Here is an 18,687-nt window from a genome sequence, read left to right on the forward strand (position 1 = left end):
AATTTCATTGATTGATTTCTCAATTTTAATCAATCATTCGCCGTATTTCACGTATTTAGTTTATTTTTAAAATGATTCATGTATTGTGAAGTCATAGTTCACTGTAGAAAATGTAAATATTAATTGTTTTATTTTGTAAAAGTTCATCACTTAAAATAAAAACTTATTATTAAAATGAATAAATAATAATAAAGTTAAATAAAAATTTATATTTTGAAATTTAAAATATTTTTCATCCCTTAAATTTAATTTATATATTTTTATTTTAGCAAAAAAAATTGTTCTTAAAATCAGCACTTTAAAATGAAAGTTTTTATTATAAAAAAATGAAATTTTAAATGCATAAATTAATTATTTTAAGTACTTTTTAACACTAAAATAAATATATGTGTTGACTAAATTAATTTTACATAATATTTTTCTCAACATGCTCTTCTATCGAGTGAGACAGCTAATTTTAAATAAGTTTCCTCTTTACCAAAAAAAAATTAACTTAAAAAGAATCTTAAAACTAAATTAAATAAAAATGATAAAATCATGACTATTTGGTTTTTAAAACTGTTATTTTTATTACTTTAATTTAAAAGTAGCTTTTAAGTGAGAAAATGAATTAGACGAAGATGGTCTAAGAACTTCAGTGTTAACTCTTTGTTATTTTTATTTATAAGAATCGATTAACTAGACCATACTATTTCTTCAGACTAAGTCTTTAATTAAAAAAGTGCAGCATATATAACATATTAATTTATGCGATGTTTTAATGGCAGTAAATATATTTGACCTAGCTTTCACAGTTTTCAGCTGCACCGTGGGTTGTGTGTTGTACTGTGACGTGTATGAATATAAAGTTGTGAAGTAAGAGAAAGAAGAATCTGAATATTGCATTTGGTAAATTTCACTGCTAGCACCAATTTATTACTAACTTGCGACATAATAGAAAAAACAGGCATCACTGGTTTTCAGGGGGTAGGGGTGGGGACATACCACAAATTTTATCCATTGAAACTACTTCAAATGACAACGACCCAAAATTATACGATTTTAATCATTTATGTGTAACGTCAATATTGGAAATTGATCCTTTACCAAATTATTATTTTTTTTTTTTCTCATACTTTTATTTAAGAGTGTGTAGCTGTGATATAAAGGAAAATTGAAAAACAGGGAAACAGCCAGACCCAACATGTTTGCCTTCAACTTAATTACTAGGCGGAATTAGCATTGCTTTACTAATATAAACTCCAAACCATTCAATGGTTTACAATTCTTATCAATATACATCAACTACCCATTACAAGCTATAGGAAGACAGGTGTATCACATTATTAACCTACTTCCCAACAACGTAAAAACATCAATTTTATTATGTAAAAAGAATCCGTAGAAAGCATAGTGGTGGATAGGAAGCACTTTGAGGTTGATGGTTAGTATTACTAAGTGAACTTTAAGTTTAACTCAACTTTATAAAATTAGTTTATTGGGGTGAGGTTTGCACCCAATTATATATAATGAAATGTCTTTATCTCTAGTTGATCTCCAACACACACCCCTCACGCTGAGAGTGATAGCTCGTACGTGAGACAACATATTATGGGTGGTCCGATAACGACCCAATAGCGGGTGATCTGATAAGACCAACAAACACTCGCTAGGATAAACTTGAAATTGTTCTGATACCATATTACAAAGTGGAATTTAAGCCTAACTCAACCCTATAAAACTGGCTACCCACTTATATATAATGAAATATCTTTATCTCTAATCGACGTGGGATCTCTAACTGTTAGACCAGAAACTCCAACTTCTTAGTTGCAGTTCAGAGTCCACCTAACCAATTTAAACAATTGGTGTGATGCCAAGAGAATTAAAGAAAAGATGACATTTATTAAAAGAGAAGAAGAGAGATAAAGAGGCAGATCAGAGTAATTGAGCTTGGACTAACTACTAATTTGAATTTATCATCCTATGGTGAGGTAGTAGCATGAAGTAGTGGGGGTGGAAGAAAAGAAAAAAGAAAGAGTATATTTAAGAGAAGGTGCATGCGAACCGACTAAGAAGAATAAGAAGTTGAAAATAGAAGAAGGCAACAGAAGCAAACCCCACAGAATGAGTTTACGAAAGTGCCCTGAAAACGTGCCTCCTCAATCACCCAAGAAGAGAATCAGGAAAGAGTGGGGCCCTTGGAATAAAAAGCATTCAGTAATAGAAAGTCCAAAAGAATAACGGCCGGAGGGTGGAAGCTTTGAGTTGAAGAGTGTGAGAAAGTGAGTGGTGGAAATAGAAATAGCAATGAGAGTAACAGGGAGAATAGGCAATAGCACCATTTCCTTCCTTAATAGCAAGACAAAGGAAGGAATAGTTGGGGTTGGAGTTAGTTTTAGTAGGTTCCTCACCTGTAGGATCATGACGTGGACACATGTTTCACCGTTGGATCAGGAGTGGAGCAGTATCCTGAGTTCACTACACGTGCTTCTAACCCCTCTCTCTCTTTTTTATCTTTGCTTCCATGCATGGATTTCTCCTCCAAATATAGTCAAGTGGAGAGAACACACTTCATTTCTCTCTCTTCCCTTCTTCATCGCCATCATTACCATCAAAGGTAACACCCCATACCACCACACCTCTTCAAGTTTTCATTTTTTTCTTCCTAACTCAACTAACCAAAAGCCCACTTCTACTGCTACTCACACAACTTTGCTTTCCTTTGCTTCACTTCTCATTCTATATCTCTTCTTTTTTTTCCTCTTTTTCTGCCTTGGATTTCCAAACTCCAAGAACCTCACTGCAAAAGGGTACCCTGATGCAGCTTTTCCGCACTCTCACCTCAACAATCTCGTCTGCCTCTTGTTAGCTCTACTTTTTCTTCTTCTCTGATTGCTGTCACGAGATCGATGAATTCAGCATTCCTGGACACTCTCTGATTCACCCTCCAATCAACACCCAGCCCTTTTTCTTCACTGATCCGTGACCAAATTCAATGGAAGGAGATCGAATTCAGGAATTGAAACACGCGTGCAAGTTCTGCGGCAAGTGCTTCCCTTGTGGCAGATCCTTGGGGGGTCACATGAGGTCTCATATCACCAACTTGTCGTCGGAGGAAAAAGAAAAGCTTCCGTCGCGGAAGCTTTTTTCGTCGTCTCTCAACAATGATGGAGACAAAGATTCTGAAGCTGCTGCAACCAACGCTGCCTATGGCCTCCGAGAGAACCCCAAGAAGACTTGGAGAATCTCAGATCATTCGAGCGAAGACGCTTTGGTGTTTGACAAGTTCTGCAAAGAGTGTGGCAAAGCGTTCCACTCTTGGAAGGCCTTGTTTGGGCACATGAAATGCCACTCCGAGAAAGAGAGACTTTCCAACAGCTTGGAAGATCAAGATTCGTGGACTAATGCTAAGGTGGTCATGGATAGTCAGTCTGATAACGAAGCAACTGCTCCAAATAAGAGAAGAAGGTCCAAGAGAAGAACAAGGTACACGGTTGCTTCTGCTGCAGCAACTTCTTCGGTTGTGTCTTTTGCCAATCCTTCCTCTTCTCTCTCTGAGGTTGAGCAAGAGCAAGAAGAGGTTGCTATGAGCTTGATGATGCTTAGTAGGGATGTGAGTCCTTGGAGTGGTCCTCATTCTGTTGCCGAGTCCTCTGACAACAACTCTGCTTATTTCGAAGCTCGATCTTCAGTTCGAACTAATCTGGTTGCCAAATTTGATGGCAACAGTAACTTCACGCCTAGCACAGCAAGAATGATCAAGCAAAGTGATAATAAGTGGGAGGTTGGGAATTCGGAAAATCCCAACTCAATCCGAGGAAAGAGTTCACAACGTTTGACTACTGCTGCTGCTACTGTAGAGATTGCTGAAAATGGATTTAGAGTGAACAAAAGTGGAGTTTCCAGTATAGGATATGAAAAGGTCAACAAGTCTGAGCTTCAGTATGTGTCTGCATTGGGGGATTCAGAAGGGGAACATGGGAGGAGCAGAGTCAATGGACCAGAATCGATTTTATCAAAGTCCACTACTACTGGCAACAAGTACTATTCGATCAAGACAAAGTTTCTCGGTTCTGAGTTGAAGTCAAACAAGAACTGGGTGGACAAGGCTTCAGAAGCTGAATCTAGCAAGAACTCTAATAAGAGAGGCAAGTTTGAGTGTACCACTTGCAATAAAACCTTCCACTCATACCAAGCTCTTGGGGGGCATAGAGCTAGCCACAAGAAGATCAAGGGGTGTTTTGCTTCGAGAAATGAGAGCAGCGAGAACAGCATTGAAACTGATCTCCCTCCTGACCCAATAACAACTGAAAACAAGCTCATGAGTAACACTGACCGTGAGTATCTGGGGGAAAATCAACATGGTGCTGGTTTTCATGATGAGGTGGAAATAGTTACTGAGTCCAAGAAGAGCAAGGGGCACGAGTGCCCAATTTGCCTCAAAGTTTTTCCATCAGGCCAAGCCTTGGGTGGCCACAAGAGATCTCATATGACTGGTGGGTCTGAGAGTAGAAACTTTCAAACAGTTGTACTTCAGGAACCAGTGGCAGAAATTAGGGACTTCCTTGATCTTAATCTTCCTGCTGCTACCGAGGAAGAAAGCAATAGTCATGCTGACTCTAACAGACCCTGGTGGGTAGTAGAAGGCAACCACAAGCAGGAGGCACTGGTAGGCCTGATCTTATAGCCAAAGGTGACATAGTTTATTCCGTCAGTGCTGCTACTTCAGAGTGAAGATTCAAACTGTATAGAAATGTCTCTGCATTCATTTCATTAATTCTTTGCAGGATATGTGTCTTCTTCTTCTTCTTCTTCTTCTTCAGGGTATTTGTGTTTTTGTTCAGATTTTTCAAGTAGTTCATAACATACTGTTCTCTTCCTTTTATGGTTTCTTAATTGTCTTTTCCGGGTGCCATATGTTATTACTTCGATCGTAGAATAATTTTCATCTCAGGAAAGTTTAAGCTCACTGTTTTGGTTTTTTTGAAAGTTCAAGAATTCTAATCTAACTGATATCTGTGGTACTGTGCTACAGAATGGTATGGTACTTTTTTTTTCACACACTTCCCCCCTGCATTTGAGAGATATATGTACTTAATTATATAATCATAAACTCGAAAGGTGAGAGGTTTGTGGGGTAATTATTTTTGTTTGCATCAAAGAGAAATGAATGAGGTGTTGAAAAAATGGGATAGGTACCCCAAGTGATTACACATGAAGAGATAGAAAGGTAGATTTTATAATACACATAAAGAAGACATGTGAGCACAAGGTGGTTGTTTAGTCACCTACCATAAAACCTGACCACCCATCTATCTGTTGTTTCCTTCTCTTTCTTGGCACACAAGTGGTGTGCTAATAAATCCTTCTCACTAATCACTATGTACTCTCAGTAGCAAAAATCATAATAATTCATCAAGGGAGTGAGGGGGATGGCTGGACCACTACTATGCAACAAACTGAAATTACAACGCCACAAACTTGACGCAAAGTGCAGCTCTACCTAGCTTACTATAAAATTCAACCAAGTGGTTAAAGGAACACTCTCTCTTTTCTTACACAATGAATCTTACATTTTGGTCATACAATGTATTAATAAAATGGGAACTTAACCATAATAAATTTGAGATCCTATGCTGGCACCAATTAATATGGATTGCTAGCATGATCTGTATGTGTCACGCGCAACTAACTATTTTGTAAACGGTCTTTGTTGGCAACAACATAGCGTTTGGTCACTTGCACTGTAATGCCGGAAATCCTTTCTTTACTCGGTTTCAGTATCTGCCAGATGATTCTGTTTACTCTTTTGTCAACTACTGCTAACAGACTGAAAGGAAACCTCTGCAACCTGAACACTGCAAATTTGGTTCTTAGGTAGACCAACTCTAATTGAGATCTTTTGTTTAAACTAACAAAAAAAACAACATTGCAGTCCAAGAAATTGAAAAAGTTAAATATTAGAAATAAAGATATTTCATAATATAAATTTACTTTATAAATTAATTTTATAATATTAAGTTATGTTTAAAGTTTATTTTTTTAATATCGTATTAGAATGAGTCTGTCCTAACAAAAATTTGTTAGATTTTTTGGATCATCTACGGTATCAGATCACCTATAAATATATAGTCTAAAAAGTTGGAATTCAACACGAGAAAATATGTTGAAAATCTCATATTGATTAAAAATAAAGATATGTGGATAAAAATAAGTCAATTTTGTAATATTAAATTAGATTTAAAATTCACTTCTTAATAAAAAATATATATTTATGAATAAAAAATTAATATTTAATAATTAAATAAAATTAAATACGTATAAAAAATATTAAAACAGGCACTGTTTAAGGATTATATTATTGGAGTAAAATGTGAGTGGATTGCTCAAATATGTGGCATGGGTGCTCTTGTAAGCGAACTCAAGATGCTGTTATATAGCTATTTTCTCCAAAATAAATGTTATAAGTTTTGATTAAACGATGTTATGTGTTATAAAATATGCACACTGCTTTAATCTATAAATGTATGTCTGACATCAAAAAGTTTTATATAAATTTACTTATATGAGATTATAATGCTTACATGTTTATTTTTTTATCTATTAAAATGTTGATTAGGTAGCATTAGCATGGTAGTATATTAAAAAAGTCAGTATGACATTTACTAAATAAAATTTGGTAATGATAGTTGTTGTTTCTTTTTTAAATCAAAGGCTTTAAAAAGTCATTTGGCTTGCTTTTTTTTTTTTGGATTTGACTTCTATGAAATGAGTAAAAATAAAACAAATAATTTAATTTTCATCAACTACTTATTTTATAAGAGCTGAATCTCTACTCTCCAGGTTGAAAATAATACTATTTCATTAATCAGTATCCTTGCAATAATAGTTAAAAAGTAATATAAAGAAAATTATGTGCTAGATCAGTAAATATTCTCAATTTTAAAAGAAAACGGGTCAATTTTATAATACTTCTCTCCATTTTATCAATAATATGTCATTTCCACTAAAATGGAAATACTATTCACAGCAATAAAATTGAAAAAATGAACTAATAGTTTTTTATTTTTAAAATAATAATTAATTAGTGACAAATCAAAACATTTTAAAGAAAATGATTTTGAAAATGAGGTATTGGGAAAGTACAGTTCCACATATAGTGTTTATATTTGCTAGCTCAGCTTTCCAAGTTATAATAGTTTATAGCATAACATACTCTTGCTATGGTTTATGGTATGTCACTTGGCATAGCTACGATTAAACTTTTAACTTAAGAAAAATCATGTCTGAGAGAAAGTTTGACAAGAAACTTAATACTGTTATAGTATTAAATTGTTGTACCACGTAGCAGCCTTACGTCATACTCAAACTTGCCTAAGAGAAAACTTAAAAGTGATTTTGAAAATAAAAAAGAAAAAAGTCAGTTTTGGATCGAGAATGGGTAAAATACTTGGGAGCTCGTCAACTTATTTTATAGAGTCAATGGGATTCGTTTGGAAGTTTGATTCCTGAGAATATCATTAGTGGTAATATTTAATAATATCATTGAGATTTAACTAGTGATGAAAATGATAAGGTTAAGATCAGATGCAGTGTTGATCATAGTGTGCCCCGTGAGGTTAAATCCAACATGTGGCTATTAGCTTGTGGTAGCTGTCGTGAAAATAAACAACAAATGATTAGTTCAGCTTTTATTGGATCTTGAGTTTTCCATTTCTATTACTTTATTAAAACTCTGGAAAATGCGATGTTCATTAAAAATACTTTCTGCACCTTGCTTCTCATCGTATTTGTGTCTCAACAATGTGGTTTTATTAAGTTAAAACAATGTCACATCATTGGCCAATGAAATTATTGTGCTCCCTCAGTAGTTTATTATATATCCGTAACTTACATGGAGCAATGAAGTACAGAAAATTCACCCCAAAAAACTTGTACAGCAGAAGAATTTATCATTTCTTGTGTGCACCTTGTTAAATCATTAGAGCAGCTTATTTGATTGGTTATTGTGAATTTGTAATGCCATTCCCAACTCATGTTTGACAATGGGTTATTGAAAATGGAGGTGATGAGTGGTGGCTACGTTCTGGTCAATGTTAATTTGCATGACATCATACCTACACCTAACAGAGACAACAACAGAACTTCACGTTGTGATTTCCCACTCTCATCAAGTTCTTGTAAACTATCATTTATGTCTAATTTAGTCCATGGAAATGGTAATGGAAACCATGCACAAAAGTCCTTCTATTAATGGACTCACTTTTCAGTTCTTGGTGTAGCAAAGAACATTTCCTCCATTTTCTTTTCTTCATTTAGTGGATATCACAAATGATTTATCTATGAGTATTTAAAAAGTTAACTTAAATTTATAAAATATATGTGAGTTTGTAATCGATGTATGATTTCTAACAAATTTTCTTCCGTCGATCAATTAACTTGTATCTGAAATTATTATGGATGATCATATAACAACCTAATAATAGATATCCAACTTGATAATATTATCCGATAAGTTTAACAAATTTTCATATTAGTTAACGTGAGATATTTAATAATAAGGACTTTGATGAGAGCATAAACTAATTTCTTATGTTACATTTCCAACTTTTATACGAATATCTATTTTTTGAAATTCAAAGTAGCGTGACAGTAGGCTATTATGCCTAATAAAATGGTTGGGAGGTATATGATTAATTACCCATTGAATTTGAAATGCAATTAATGAATAATTTCAAGTGGGGGGAACTTTCAGTTAAGCATAAAAGCAAAATGCTAAAAGCTGAATTAAAGCAAGTTCGACCTAGAACATGCTTAGCTTAGCTTAAACCACATTTAATTATGGACCACTTTCTCTGGATTTTTGTAATTTAAGCCCAATGCTTTAGGGCCTATCTAGGTTGGGGTGGGTTAAGAAATTGGAATCGGGGTGTGAATAAATTGGGTGGTTGGACATGGAAAGTAGGACCACAAACTTTTTCCCAAACATTCCTTCAATGTTAGGAAAGGTATAATTTCCAAAAACTCTTTACTCGTTTTAACCTCTTTTTTTCAAAATAATTCGTGTTTAAAAAAAAATTAAAATCTAATTAATATTTTTTTCTCAAATATATTTTATTTGATATTTAATATTTAATATTCGTTATTAGTTATGTGTGCATTAATAATCAAGGAAATAAATCAATATTTTTTTATTAAATATAGTAATTTTTACTTTCATTAAATATTTATTGATTTATGTGCATTAACCTTAAGCAGCTAAATCTGTGAAAAAAGGGTAGTATTTTATATATTTTTCATAATTTCTTTCTATTGATTTTATTTAAATAAATAAAATATTTTAAATTATATTTAGCTATTTATTTTTTCACTAAATACTTTAGTAAACTATACTTAAAAAAGTCACTAAATATCAATAAATTTTAGAAACAAAAATAATTATAAGTTATTATATTGACTAAGTTAGATATTATTTTATAAACTAGATAATTATTGTTTATATTACTAATAAAAATTTATAAATTAGTTTTTAAATTGGTATCTAAAATCAGTTACCAAAGTTTTAGTTACTAACTACTTTATATTAAAGTTAATATTTTTTAGTGACTAATTTAGGTTGAGCATCACATGACACGCGTTGAGTGTTAATTGAAAAGAGAGTTATTCAAATGTGATTGTGTTAGCATGGATGAATTACGTTGAGCGCCAGTTGAGCGAAGAGCTACTTCTGGTGTTGCGCTCGTGTAGTGTGTTGGGTGTTGCTTTTGCTTATATGGCACTTTAAGCTTATTTATTCCTTCTTCTTCAAAAGAAATGGAGTTTTTGGGTTTGAAAGAGATAGACCATGTGTTTTGGAGGCAGAGAAATATGGTAGTGTTGGGAGTTCTCCTTTCTTCTCTTTCGTTTTCCATCTCCTCCATTGTTCCTTTCTGGGTTCTTCGTGACAATGAAGAGTTAAATCCATCTTGTTGGGGTTAGATGTAACCAACTAAACTCTCATGTAATCTATATTGTCTATATTGATATACGTCTTCCCATTCAATGTTAGTATTTTCTTTATGGTTAATGCTTGTTGAGATTTGATCATCCATAACTTGATATTTAATTCATTAGGTATTGAAAAATATCTTTTATAATTTATAATTGAATCAAAATACCTAATGAAGCTTGTATATATGAATAAAACTTGACTCGTTAGTTTTCTTAAACTCTTGTGAAAAAGCAAGTTTGGTTATTAAGTACTTAAGCAAGTTAATGGTTTATGCATAGTTTTATTTTTCTTTAATACCAACACAATTAATGAAAATATTTTTTTGTCTAAATTAATTATCAATTGCATTTATTGTCATATATTGCACAAGATCCTTGGAATAATGTTACTTACTTACTACTTGTTATTTTGTAATTGATACACTTACCATTAAATGAATCGTGCTAACATATATAATTGCAAATATATGGGAAAATTGTAGGGTTTACTATGACGCATCACCCTATAGACGGATGTGTGTTGGTGCAAAAAGGGTGGTAGTTTAATGATGTGAAGGTTCACTTCTAGAGGACAAAGAAAAAAAAAACACAATATAAGGTGATGATGATGATGAAGTGCGAAATTTAAAATAAAATAAGATAAAAGGAAGAAAGATGATGACCGGATAAAAGAAATGAAGAACAAATAAGTAAATGGAAATGGAATTATAGAAGGCGTAATGGAAGAAAGAAAAAGAGAGAGATGAGAGAAAGCTTATGGAATGGAAGATGAATCATGCCACTTGGAAGGATGAGAACTTCCCAGATGAGTGGTGAAGAGCCGTCACTTGAAGTGCACTACACTCACAAGATAAGACCCGAAAGCCTTTAGGAAACTCGACTCACTAAACACTATGACAAAATTTCTTTACTTCCAAAATTCAAGGTGAAATAGACGAGGCAAAACACTCTATTTATAGGAGAGTGTCTTCGAGAGCAAAATAGAAGGGTAGGATTGTCATTTGTGAGAAACATTCTATAAGGGAGGTCAAAAAAACTCTAAACCTAGATGCACATGTCATGAAAGGTGTGTTTGGCCCAAACCCAAATTACTAAGCATACCCTACTCAAATTACTAAGCATACCTTACCCTAACTTATTCTTTTATTTGGCACAGTAAAGTCCGATCCATGTATGGTTTTTATTCAGTTAAGTCTTTTTTTTAAGTCCGGTGGGATCTGGTCTTGTATGTTGAAATGACTGACCTAGTTATGAAGTATTTATTATGTCCTTGATATTTACTTATCAAGTTGGATGGTATAATTTAGACTTAAAGATAATTTAATAAAATAAAGTATACTAAAAGAAGTGTTATCTGTGTATCATATTTTATAAATATCTTTAATATAATATTATATTATAAATTTGTAATCATTGTAATTTTGTTGAATTAATATATAATGTATATTTGCTAATGTCATTGCAAATTTTAATATATATATTTCTATACACAAATGTTTTAAAAAGAAAACACTAATTTACAGTTTCAACATCATTTTTCAATAATAAATATTTATTTAAATGGAAAATTAAACAAAAATTATTCTTAAAATTGTTTAGTAAATTATATAAACATGATTTATCTTTAATTTTGTTTTTAATTCTTTGTAAACACATCATTCATAACTTCTTGAATCGTATATAAAAAAAAACTATTAATATAATGTATTTATGATGCAGTATACAATTTATAATAAAATAAATAATAAATAATAAAAACATTTATAAATGCATATATTTATGTTTTGCATAAGATTAGTTAGTATAACGAGTATGATTTGATTTTGATAGAAATTTAAATATTAAAAATAGTTATAAGCAAGTTAACTAATATGATACTTACATTGTGATGGGATAAGGGATTTCAATAATATAATGATATAAATTTTATCTTTTAGGTGTTGTTTCTGTTTTAAAAACTCAATTAACTACATATAATAAATAATTTGCCTATAATAAAATTACAAAAAATATTTTATAATTAATTTTCATAAATATATTGTTTACAAATTTAATAATTTTATACTAATTTCTTTTGTATTATTTTTTAATTAGATAATTTTACATTTTAATAAATAAAAAACAATTTATTATTTATTTAATAAAAATAATTGAATAATTAAATAGTTTATTCTGACAACTATATAATCTTTAATACTGTTTTATAACATTATATATGTACATATAAATTAAATTAATTTTTTATTTTATTTTTAATTAATTATTCATAAAACAATAAAATTATACATACTTAATATAATAATAACATAAATATACATATCAGAAATGGGTGTGTTTTTACTAGCCTTTATAAAAAAAGGTAAAATATAAAATAACAAGGACACAATGTATTATAAAGGTGATGTTACTTCATATATTATTAATAAAATAATAATAATAATTTTAACTTTATATCTACCTTTTAATTCATACATTATATATACACTTATATGCATCATACAAGTGTCTTATGCAGTGAGTATAATTTTTTAAGCATGTAAGAGTTAATATTTCAGCTCTTCTACACAAATTAAAATATTTATTTATTTATTTATAACTAAGCTTTGGACAAACACTGCATTGATAGTAGGAGAACAACCTTAGTGGTTGCGACGGAAATGCAACTCGGAGGCGCGGCAGTGGGCCCCTAGCCTCTACCACCGCCGTTGCTGTTCGGATCATTTCTACTTTCTTTTACCTTACTCCAACTTTCTTATAATCACTCCAATTTCGAATTTTCATTTCAGTTACCGTCTTCGATTTCGAATTTCCATTTCATTATTTTCTTCACTCTTCCCATTAATTCCTCTGAAGTCTAACATCAGTTAAAAAGTGTAAGTGCTCTCAGTTTTTTTTTTATTCTAGTTTTTCTTATTCAGTGTTTAGGAAATTTTGGCATGCTTTTGCGAATTGGTTAGGGTTTCTCTATTATTATGGAATTTTGACATGTTCTGTAATAAACTTTAAACAGGTACGTTTCTTCCTATGTGTTTGTGTCGAATTTGTTGACATAAATGTCTAATAGTTTCAGAAGTGGTAATCGTTTTTCCGTAAATGCGGAGGAGCTTAGAAACCAGGTACTCATGCCTTCCTTTTAAACATAACTATTTCTTGTTGAATTCCTAATTTTATGAATGTATAATATTCCTAATTTTTGCATTTCAATGTTGTAACTTTCAAGTATTGATTGGTTTTTCCACGCGGTTTGCGATTGAAGTTATGCATCATCTTGTTTTCTTTAACCACTAAATATTGTGTCTGTGATTTGCAACATAGAAAAGAGACGCCCGTTTTACTAAGTTCTCAGTCCCAATGCATTCAGGTAATCCAAGTATGGTTGGTAGGTTGTTGTGGCTAGTTCGACAGCGGTGATATGAGGTTGTAATGCCTGTTGATTCTCTCTATATATATAGAGCTCCAGTGTTAAATTTTACTGCACACACTCTTCTCGCTGAACTTCAAAGTCAAAATAAAGCATGCTTGAATGCTTACATCACTCAAATAGACATTGGTTAAAGAGAGAGGGAAAGAAAACATTTGGTAAAGGAACAATACCTAGTGAAATCAAACTTTGCATAGATCCCTTTGGACTTAGTTCGTAAAATCTTGCTATTACTTGTAATGGTATACATAAATGAGTATATGGCTAAAATGGTTTTTGAAGTTGAGTTCTATCAAGGAAACACCTGATGCTGATACAAATTCTGATTTATGATGTAGATGCAGATACTAGAACAACGTGAGATGTCATTATCAGAAGCTCAGGCAGGAGATAAGAAAGGCGTTCAGAGGTTGGAAAAAGAGCTTCTGAACTGTTCTCAAGAAATAGGTAGTTTTTTTTTTTTTAAATTCTTTCTATTTCCGTGGCATACATTTGAACTTCCATGGGTAAACATCACTGGCAACAAACATACTTCTTATCAAAAGAGTAGTCCTTCTTTCCCCCTTTCTTACATGTCTCTTTTACCTCAAAACTACTTTGTAATAGTTGTTTATTTTTTATGGAACGCATTATTGAATGCTGCAGTAAAATTTTTGAGGATTTTAGTACTCTTTCACCAGCCTAATCTGTTTGTAGTTTATACAGATTATCTTCAGGATCTACTCAGTGCTAGGAATGCAGAGGTGAACTATCTGGAAGAGCGTGTTCACAGCCTTGGATTAAAATTAGAGGGGATGGAAGTTTTACAAGAGGAGGTTTTTAGCTTGAGGGAAGAGCTGAAACGATTAAGTTCAAAGCATTTTTCCTTGATCCAGGAACTAGATCATAAAGAAATAGAATTAGAGAAGTCCGCTTTGTCCATGGAGAAACTAGAGGACTCATTTTCGTCCATCGCATTAGAGTCTCAGTTTGAAGTAGAGAGCATGAAGCTTGACATGATGGCCTTGGAACAGAGTCTTTTTGAGGCCAAGAAAATCCAGGAAGAAACTCTAGATGAAAATAATAAAATGATTAGATCAATTAAGGAGCTCCAGGTTGCATTGCAGGATTCCCAAAAAACAATTCTCTCTCTAAATGAAGAGAATAGGGAACTTACAGAGAAGCTTGATACTGCCAACGAAACCTCTAAAATTTATTCTCAAAAGGATGAATACTGGCTAGAAAATAAGGACAGACCAATACTCGATACTCAATCTTCCTTGAGTGAACAAGGCAACAACTCTACCATAGAGGAGAACACAAGGTACATATTTCGAAGTTATATTTAGATGTTTGACATGGGACCAGTTAAGTATGTTGTGTTAGTTGTGTATAGTTGCTGAAGGATGAAGATTTTTTCATTGGGATCTGCTGTTATCTTTCGGGCTTGACCTTCAATTGATAATTTCGTAGTGGGAACTTGTCAATTTAACATTTTAGGGTTTAAGATCTAGGATATCAAAAGTGAGAAGCAAGCCACTTAAGTATTTCACTGAGCATTCTATACTATTCAATTTGGAACTTAGGTATCACATATACCCAAGTTCCTATCTCTAAATGGATTGGATTTTTAAAAATGATTCATCTACTTCCACTAAACTTTGGTGTAATGTTTTTCTTAATATTTCCACAGCACTTCTGTAGTACATGGTCCTCATGTTGGAAGATCTGTAATCATCTTAGATCCAGCTGCAGATTTGAAATGTGAGACGGAGATGTCACAACAGATCCAAGAATATGAATGTCTTGTCAAGAAACTTAAGGTTTGTCCATCCATCCAAGCGAAATCATTGAAGTGGTCTGTGTGAATTTGTTAATGACACTCTGTTTCATAACTCCACGCAAATGATTTTTGTAGCTTTGAGATTTATATGGTATTTTGACCTCCTCTGCTAGGAAGAATTAAGAGAGGAAAAGTTGAGGGCTAAAGAAGAAGCAGAGGATTTAGTTCAGGAAATGGCAGAGCTGAGATACCAATTTACTAGTTTGCTAGAGGAAGAATGTAAGCGCCGCGCTTGCTTTGAACATGCTTCCTTGCAAAGAATTGCCGAGTTAGAGGCTGAGGTATGAATTTACAAGTTGAAACTATCTTTTTTCTCTCTTGCTAATTTATTAGAGTTCATTGAAAGTGTAACTTGCTTACATTTTACTCTATTGCTTTTGTTTTTATTTCAGCTTCAGAAAAAGCATAAAAACTAAAACCCCATAACTGCTACCTGGCTCCTCCCTAAATGTAGGCTGGCACTCTTCTAATTCGTCCAGGTTCAGCAGTTGAGAATGATCTCAAAGGTTTGCTTCAACAGTTTCTCTCTGTACATAAAAGTAGCTTACTAAATACTTATGTCATTACAGTGGAACCATCGAATTCAAAATACTGGTTGGATGGAAATTCCAGCACATAAACCTTGTCTCTTGCATCTCTAACCTTTGACCAGACTCTCGCTTGTGTACGTACTGAAGACAGTTTAGTAGTTTTAAGGCATTATAGCTGCATAGTTCACATACTGTGACAATTGAGGAATACTTTTAATATCTAATTTACGGAGGAAGTGAAATAATGGAACATTTTAATGGTGGAACAACAAAATAGAATGAAAATGCAATGATGCTACCTGCCCTTTTGTTTGAGTCGTTAAAAATTGAAATTTACTTCATTTTTAAATCCTGAAGTATTGAAGTTTGCTTCTTGGCAGTTTCTACAACATTCATGTAGTATCAGTCTCCCTCTTCCGTTTTTGACTATTTTCAGTGTCTTACAAAATCAAGTCCACTAATTTGATTTGCCATTGTTTCTCAGGGTTTATGTTTGGGGAAGCCGTCCTGGGAAGAAAAGTGCTTTATTCTGGACAGCAGCACAGTCCCTCTCCTCTCAACTTGTTAAGTGAGATTTCTGTAAAGACGTCTTATGGTTTCTATTGAATCTGAAAGAATCAAAGTGGATGATAGTATAGAAGAACAGGGAACGACCTGGCAGAAGTAACTAAGGATGCCTGGGAGATATTTACTTTTTTCCTTTATGTGTTTAAGGGGCAGGAAGGGGAGAAGATAGGATTGTAGGAATTGTGCGTGATCGACGTGGGAATTTAGTTGTCATACAATTTTTTTAATAATGATTCTTGGCATAATTCATTTAAAATGAAAAAAAATAAACGATTATTTTTTTAGAAAGCAAATGCACGTTAAAAAGATGAGTTTCTTCAGCATGTTCTGCCTACTCTTACCATAATTTTACTTTTTCTCGGATGTCAGTGGAGTTTGATCAAAGGGGGTTATTTTCTCCCTCTACCTAACTATGCACATCTCCAGAAAAAGGAAGGATAAAATAAAAAAAATTGGTGACTCCACAAATCCACGTTGTCACAACAAGTTCTAATATTAGTAGTGATAATTTGACACCTTTCAAATAATCCATTTTATACCTTATTATTTTACAAAAATACTCCTACAGATAAGTAATTCAACACTTAAAAGGTGTAATATGGAAGAAAGGAAAAATGGGATATGGAAGAAAGGAAAAATGGGATGTCGAAAAATCATTTGTTCTAATATAATGGTGGATTGATATTCTTAGCTTTGAAAAGTAAATCTAAAACAGACGGAACATTGTCCTTATATATACAATTATCGAGACATCTAAAAATTGGAACAGTACATAAATATTTATATTTTCAAGGTATTAGCATACCAACTACCAAATTTCGATCTCAAATTGCATGTTTTTTCTTGAATTCTTAAAATACACTCTTATGTTTCTAGACATTGATTTCTTTATAATAGTTATAGATGATTAATTGAAATAATATAATTTAGTTTAAAATGATTTTATTATCTTAATTTTAATTATAATATGTACTGGGGATGGTCATAATCAATACAATCATATATTTTTATAATTTTAGCCGCAAATTGTAAATCCTAGAGTTGTAGGAAAAGAAGAGTGTAACCGAAGTTTTGATGAATAGAAAAAGACGTTGTATTTAAATTTAAGAATGGAAGAGAGAGAGAGAAGAAAAGAAGCGAAAAGGTTGAGATGCATTAGATTACACATTACATTACATGATCAACAAATGATACAGAGTGAGCGCATAAACATCCCAGCCTGGCTTCCTCTATGTAATCTGAGAAGAGAAGAAAGAAAAAAGGAAAGTGAATAAAAAATGGGAAAAAAGGCACAGAAATAGAAAGTGTGAGAGTGAGGGAAGAAGGGACCTTGAGAAGGGAATGAGTGGGGCTAGACATCCTTGGCAATGAGGTCACCGTTGATGAGCTCTCTGTAGGCAGCAACGGGCCAGCTGAACCCCCGGAAGAGCAAACGAGAGGCCAGAGGAACGTCGATGATGATCTCCTTCATGGTAGGCTTTTTCTCATCCCTGATGGCAATAAGGTAACTCCGACCCACCCACCCGATCCACCCGGCGATGTACAGAAAGAGGACACCAGGAGTGATGAACTCGCCCCAGTGCCTCTGGTCTCCGCTCACGATCAGGTGCGGCAGCCCGTCGGCGCCGCACAGAAGCCCCTGCTTCGCGTAGTTGTCGAACCGCCGCTTCGTCTTCTCCACCGACGCCTTTATCGCCAGGGCGGGGGCGCTGTCCGGCTCGTAAAACTTCAGCGACGACTCCAGCTTCTTTATCGACTGCTTCTCGCGCTTCGCAAACTGCTTCGACTCCTTGCAGGGAGTCAGACCGGCGATGTCCGCGACGGCGGGGAGCGGCGCCGAGAGCAGGATGGAGGAGAGGGCGAGGGCGGCGGAGAAGGCCTTCAGATCGGAGGATGTGGTGTTGTTGTTGTCGGAGTTGTTGGGGGTGGCAGAGCAGACGATGGCGGGGCGCAGTTTGGAGCCTAGTTTGGGGCGGAGGGCGGCTGGCTTGGATAGATTGGTGGGAATTGTGAGCGCCATGGTTGGTTGTGTGAGAATGGAAATGCAGAGTGGGAATAGAAGTAAGAAGGAAAGGTTTTTAGATTCTGGTAGAGGGAAATTGGTGGTTGTTAACTAAGGAGAGGTTTGTGGATTGTTGATAAGGTGAGGACAGTCTATAATCTGAGCTGGATTCTCCTTATTGGTTGTGGCTCACTCCCACTTTCTCATCTGTTATCTACTTTGGGTTGGATAAGCCAACTTCATGTGCCTGCCTCATGCCTCATTCTTTAATCTTATATTTTAACACTCCTATAACCAAAATACTCTTTTGCAAAACTTTCATTTTTAATTTACAAATCCCTCATGCAGGTATTTTGGTTGGTAGGCTTGGTAA

At 33.6% G+C, this 18,687-nt stretch overlaps 3 protein-coding genes across 9 annotated transcripts; 2 read left to right on the forward strand and 1 right to left on the reverse strand.

Moving 5' to 3' along the window:
* Positions 1-2,058: 2,058 nt before the first annotated feature.
* Positions 2,059-4,951, forward strand: LOC137817759 (uncharacterized). Its single transcript, XM_068620997.2, has one exon. It carries the CDS (start codon positions 2,978-2,980, stop codon positions 4,667-4,669), a length of 1,692 nt encoding a protein of 563 aa, XP_068477098.2. The 5' UTR covers positions 2,059-2,977; the 3' UTR covers positions 4,670-4,951.
* A 7,525-nt stretch (positions 4,952-12,476) lies between these two features.
* LOC137817738 (myosin heavy chain-like protein) lies at positions 12,477-16,635 on the forward strand. 7 transcript variants are annotated; one of them, XM_068620964.2, is made up of 8 exons: positions 12,477-12,845; positions 12,983-13,088; positions 13,732-13,840; positions 14,099-14,696; positions 15,066-15,195; positions 15,329-15,496; positions 15,608-15,721; positions 16,230-16,635. In XM_068620964.2, exons 2-7 carry the CDS (start codon positions 13,026-13,028, stop codon positions 15,629-15,631), a joined length of 1,092 nt encoding a protein of 363 aa, XP_068477065.2. In that variant the 5' UTR covers positions 12,477-12,845; positions 12,983-13,025; the 3' UTR covers positions 15,632-15,721; positions 16,230-16,635. The 7 variants fall into 7 exon arrangements, with proteins under 7 accessions (XP_068477065.2, XP_068477069.2, XP_068477071.2 ...); XM_068620968.2 differs by having other exon boundaries at positions 12,549-12,845; positions 15,333-15,496; XM_068620970.2 differs by having other exon boundaries at positions 12,571-12,845; positions 13,738-13,840; positions 15,291-15,496.
* Positions 16,636-17,381: 746 nt separating this feature from the next.
* PSAF (photosystem I subunit F) lies at positions 17,382-18,422 on the reverse strand. Its single transcript, XM_068621022.2, has 2 exons — positions 17,642-18,422; positions 17,382-17,550 (listed from the first exon to the last, which is right to left on the reverse strand). The coding sequence occupies exon 1, from the start codon at positions 18,330-18,332 to the stop codon at positions 17,664-17,666; it is 669 nt and encodes a 222-aa protein (XP_068477123.1). The 5' UTR covers positions 18,333-18,422; the 3' UTR covers positions 17,382-17,550; positions 17,642-17,663.
* Between the last annotated feature and the right edge of the window lie 265 nt (positions 18,423-18,687).

The sequence above is a fragment of the Phaseolus vulgaris genome, chromosome 3 (genome assembly GCF_051622355.1).
Source record: "Phaseolus vulgaris cultivar YP4 chromosome 3, ASM5162235v1, whole genome shotgun sequence".
Taxonomy (NCBI): Eukaryota; Viridiplantae; Streptophyta; class Magnoliopsida; order Fabales; family Fabaceae; genus Phaseolus; species Phaseolus vulgaris.

What these genes read in the sequence shown, in the direction of transcription:
- LOC137817738 (XM_068620964.2), top strand. Translation starts at nt 13,026, where the DNA reads ATGTCTAATAGTTTCAGAAGTGGTAATCGTTTTTCCGTAAATGCGGAG. An exon ending in GTCTTGTCAAGAAACTTAAG is followed by an intron (nt 15,196 to 15,328) that starts GTTTGTCCATCC and finishes CTCCTCTGCTAG; the next exon opens with GAAGAATTAAGAGAGGAAAA. An exon ending in TTGCCGAGTTAGAGGCTGAG is followed by an intron (nt 15,497 to 15,607) that starts GTATGAATTTAC and finishes TTTTTATTTCAG; the next exon opens with CTTCAGAAAAAGCATAAAAA.
- PSAF (XM_068621022.2), bottom strand. Translation starts at nt 18,332, where the DNA reads ATGGCGCTCACAATTCCCACCAATCTATCCAAGCCAGCCGCCCTCCGC.
- LOC137817759 (XM_068620997.2), top strand. Translation starts at nt 2,978, where the DNA reads ATGGAAGGAGATCGAATTCAGGAATTGAAACACGCGTGCAAGTTCTGC.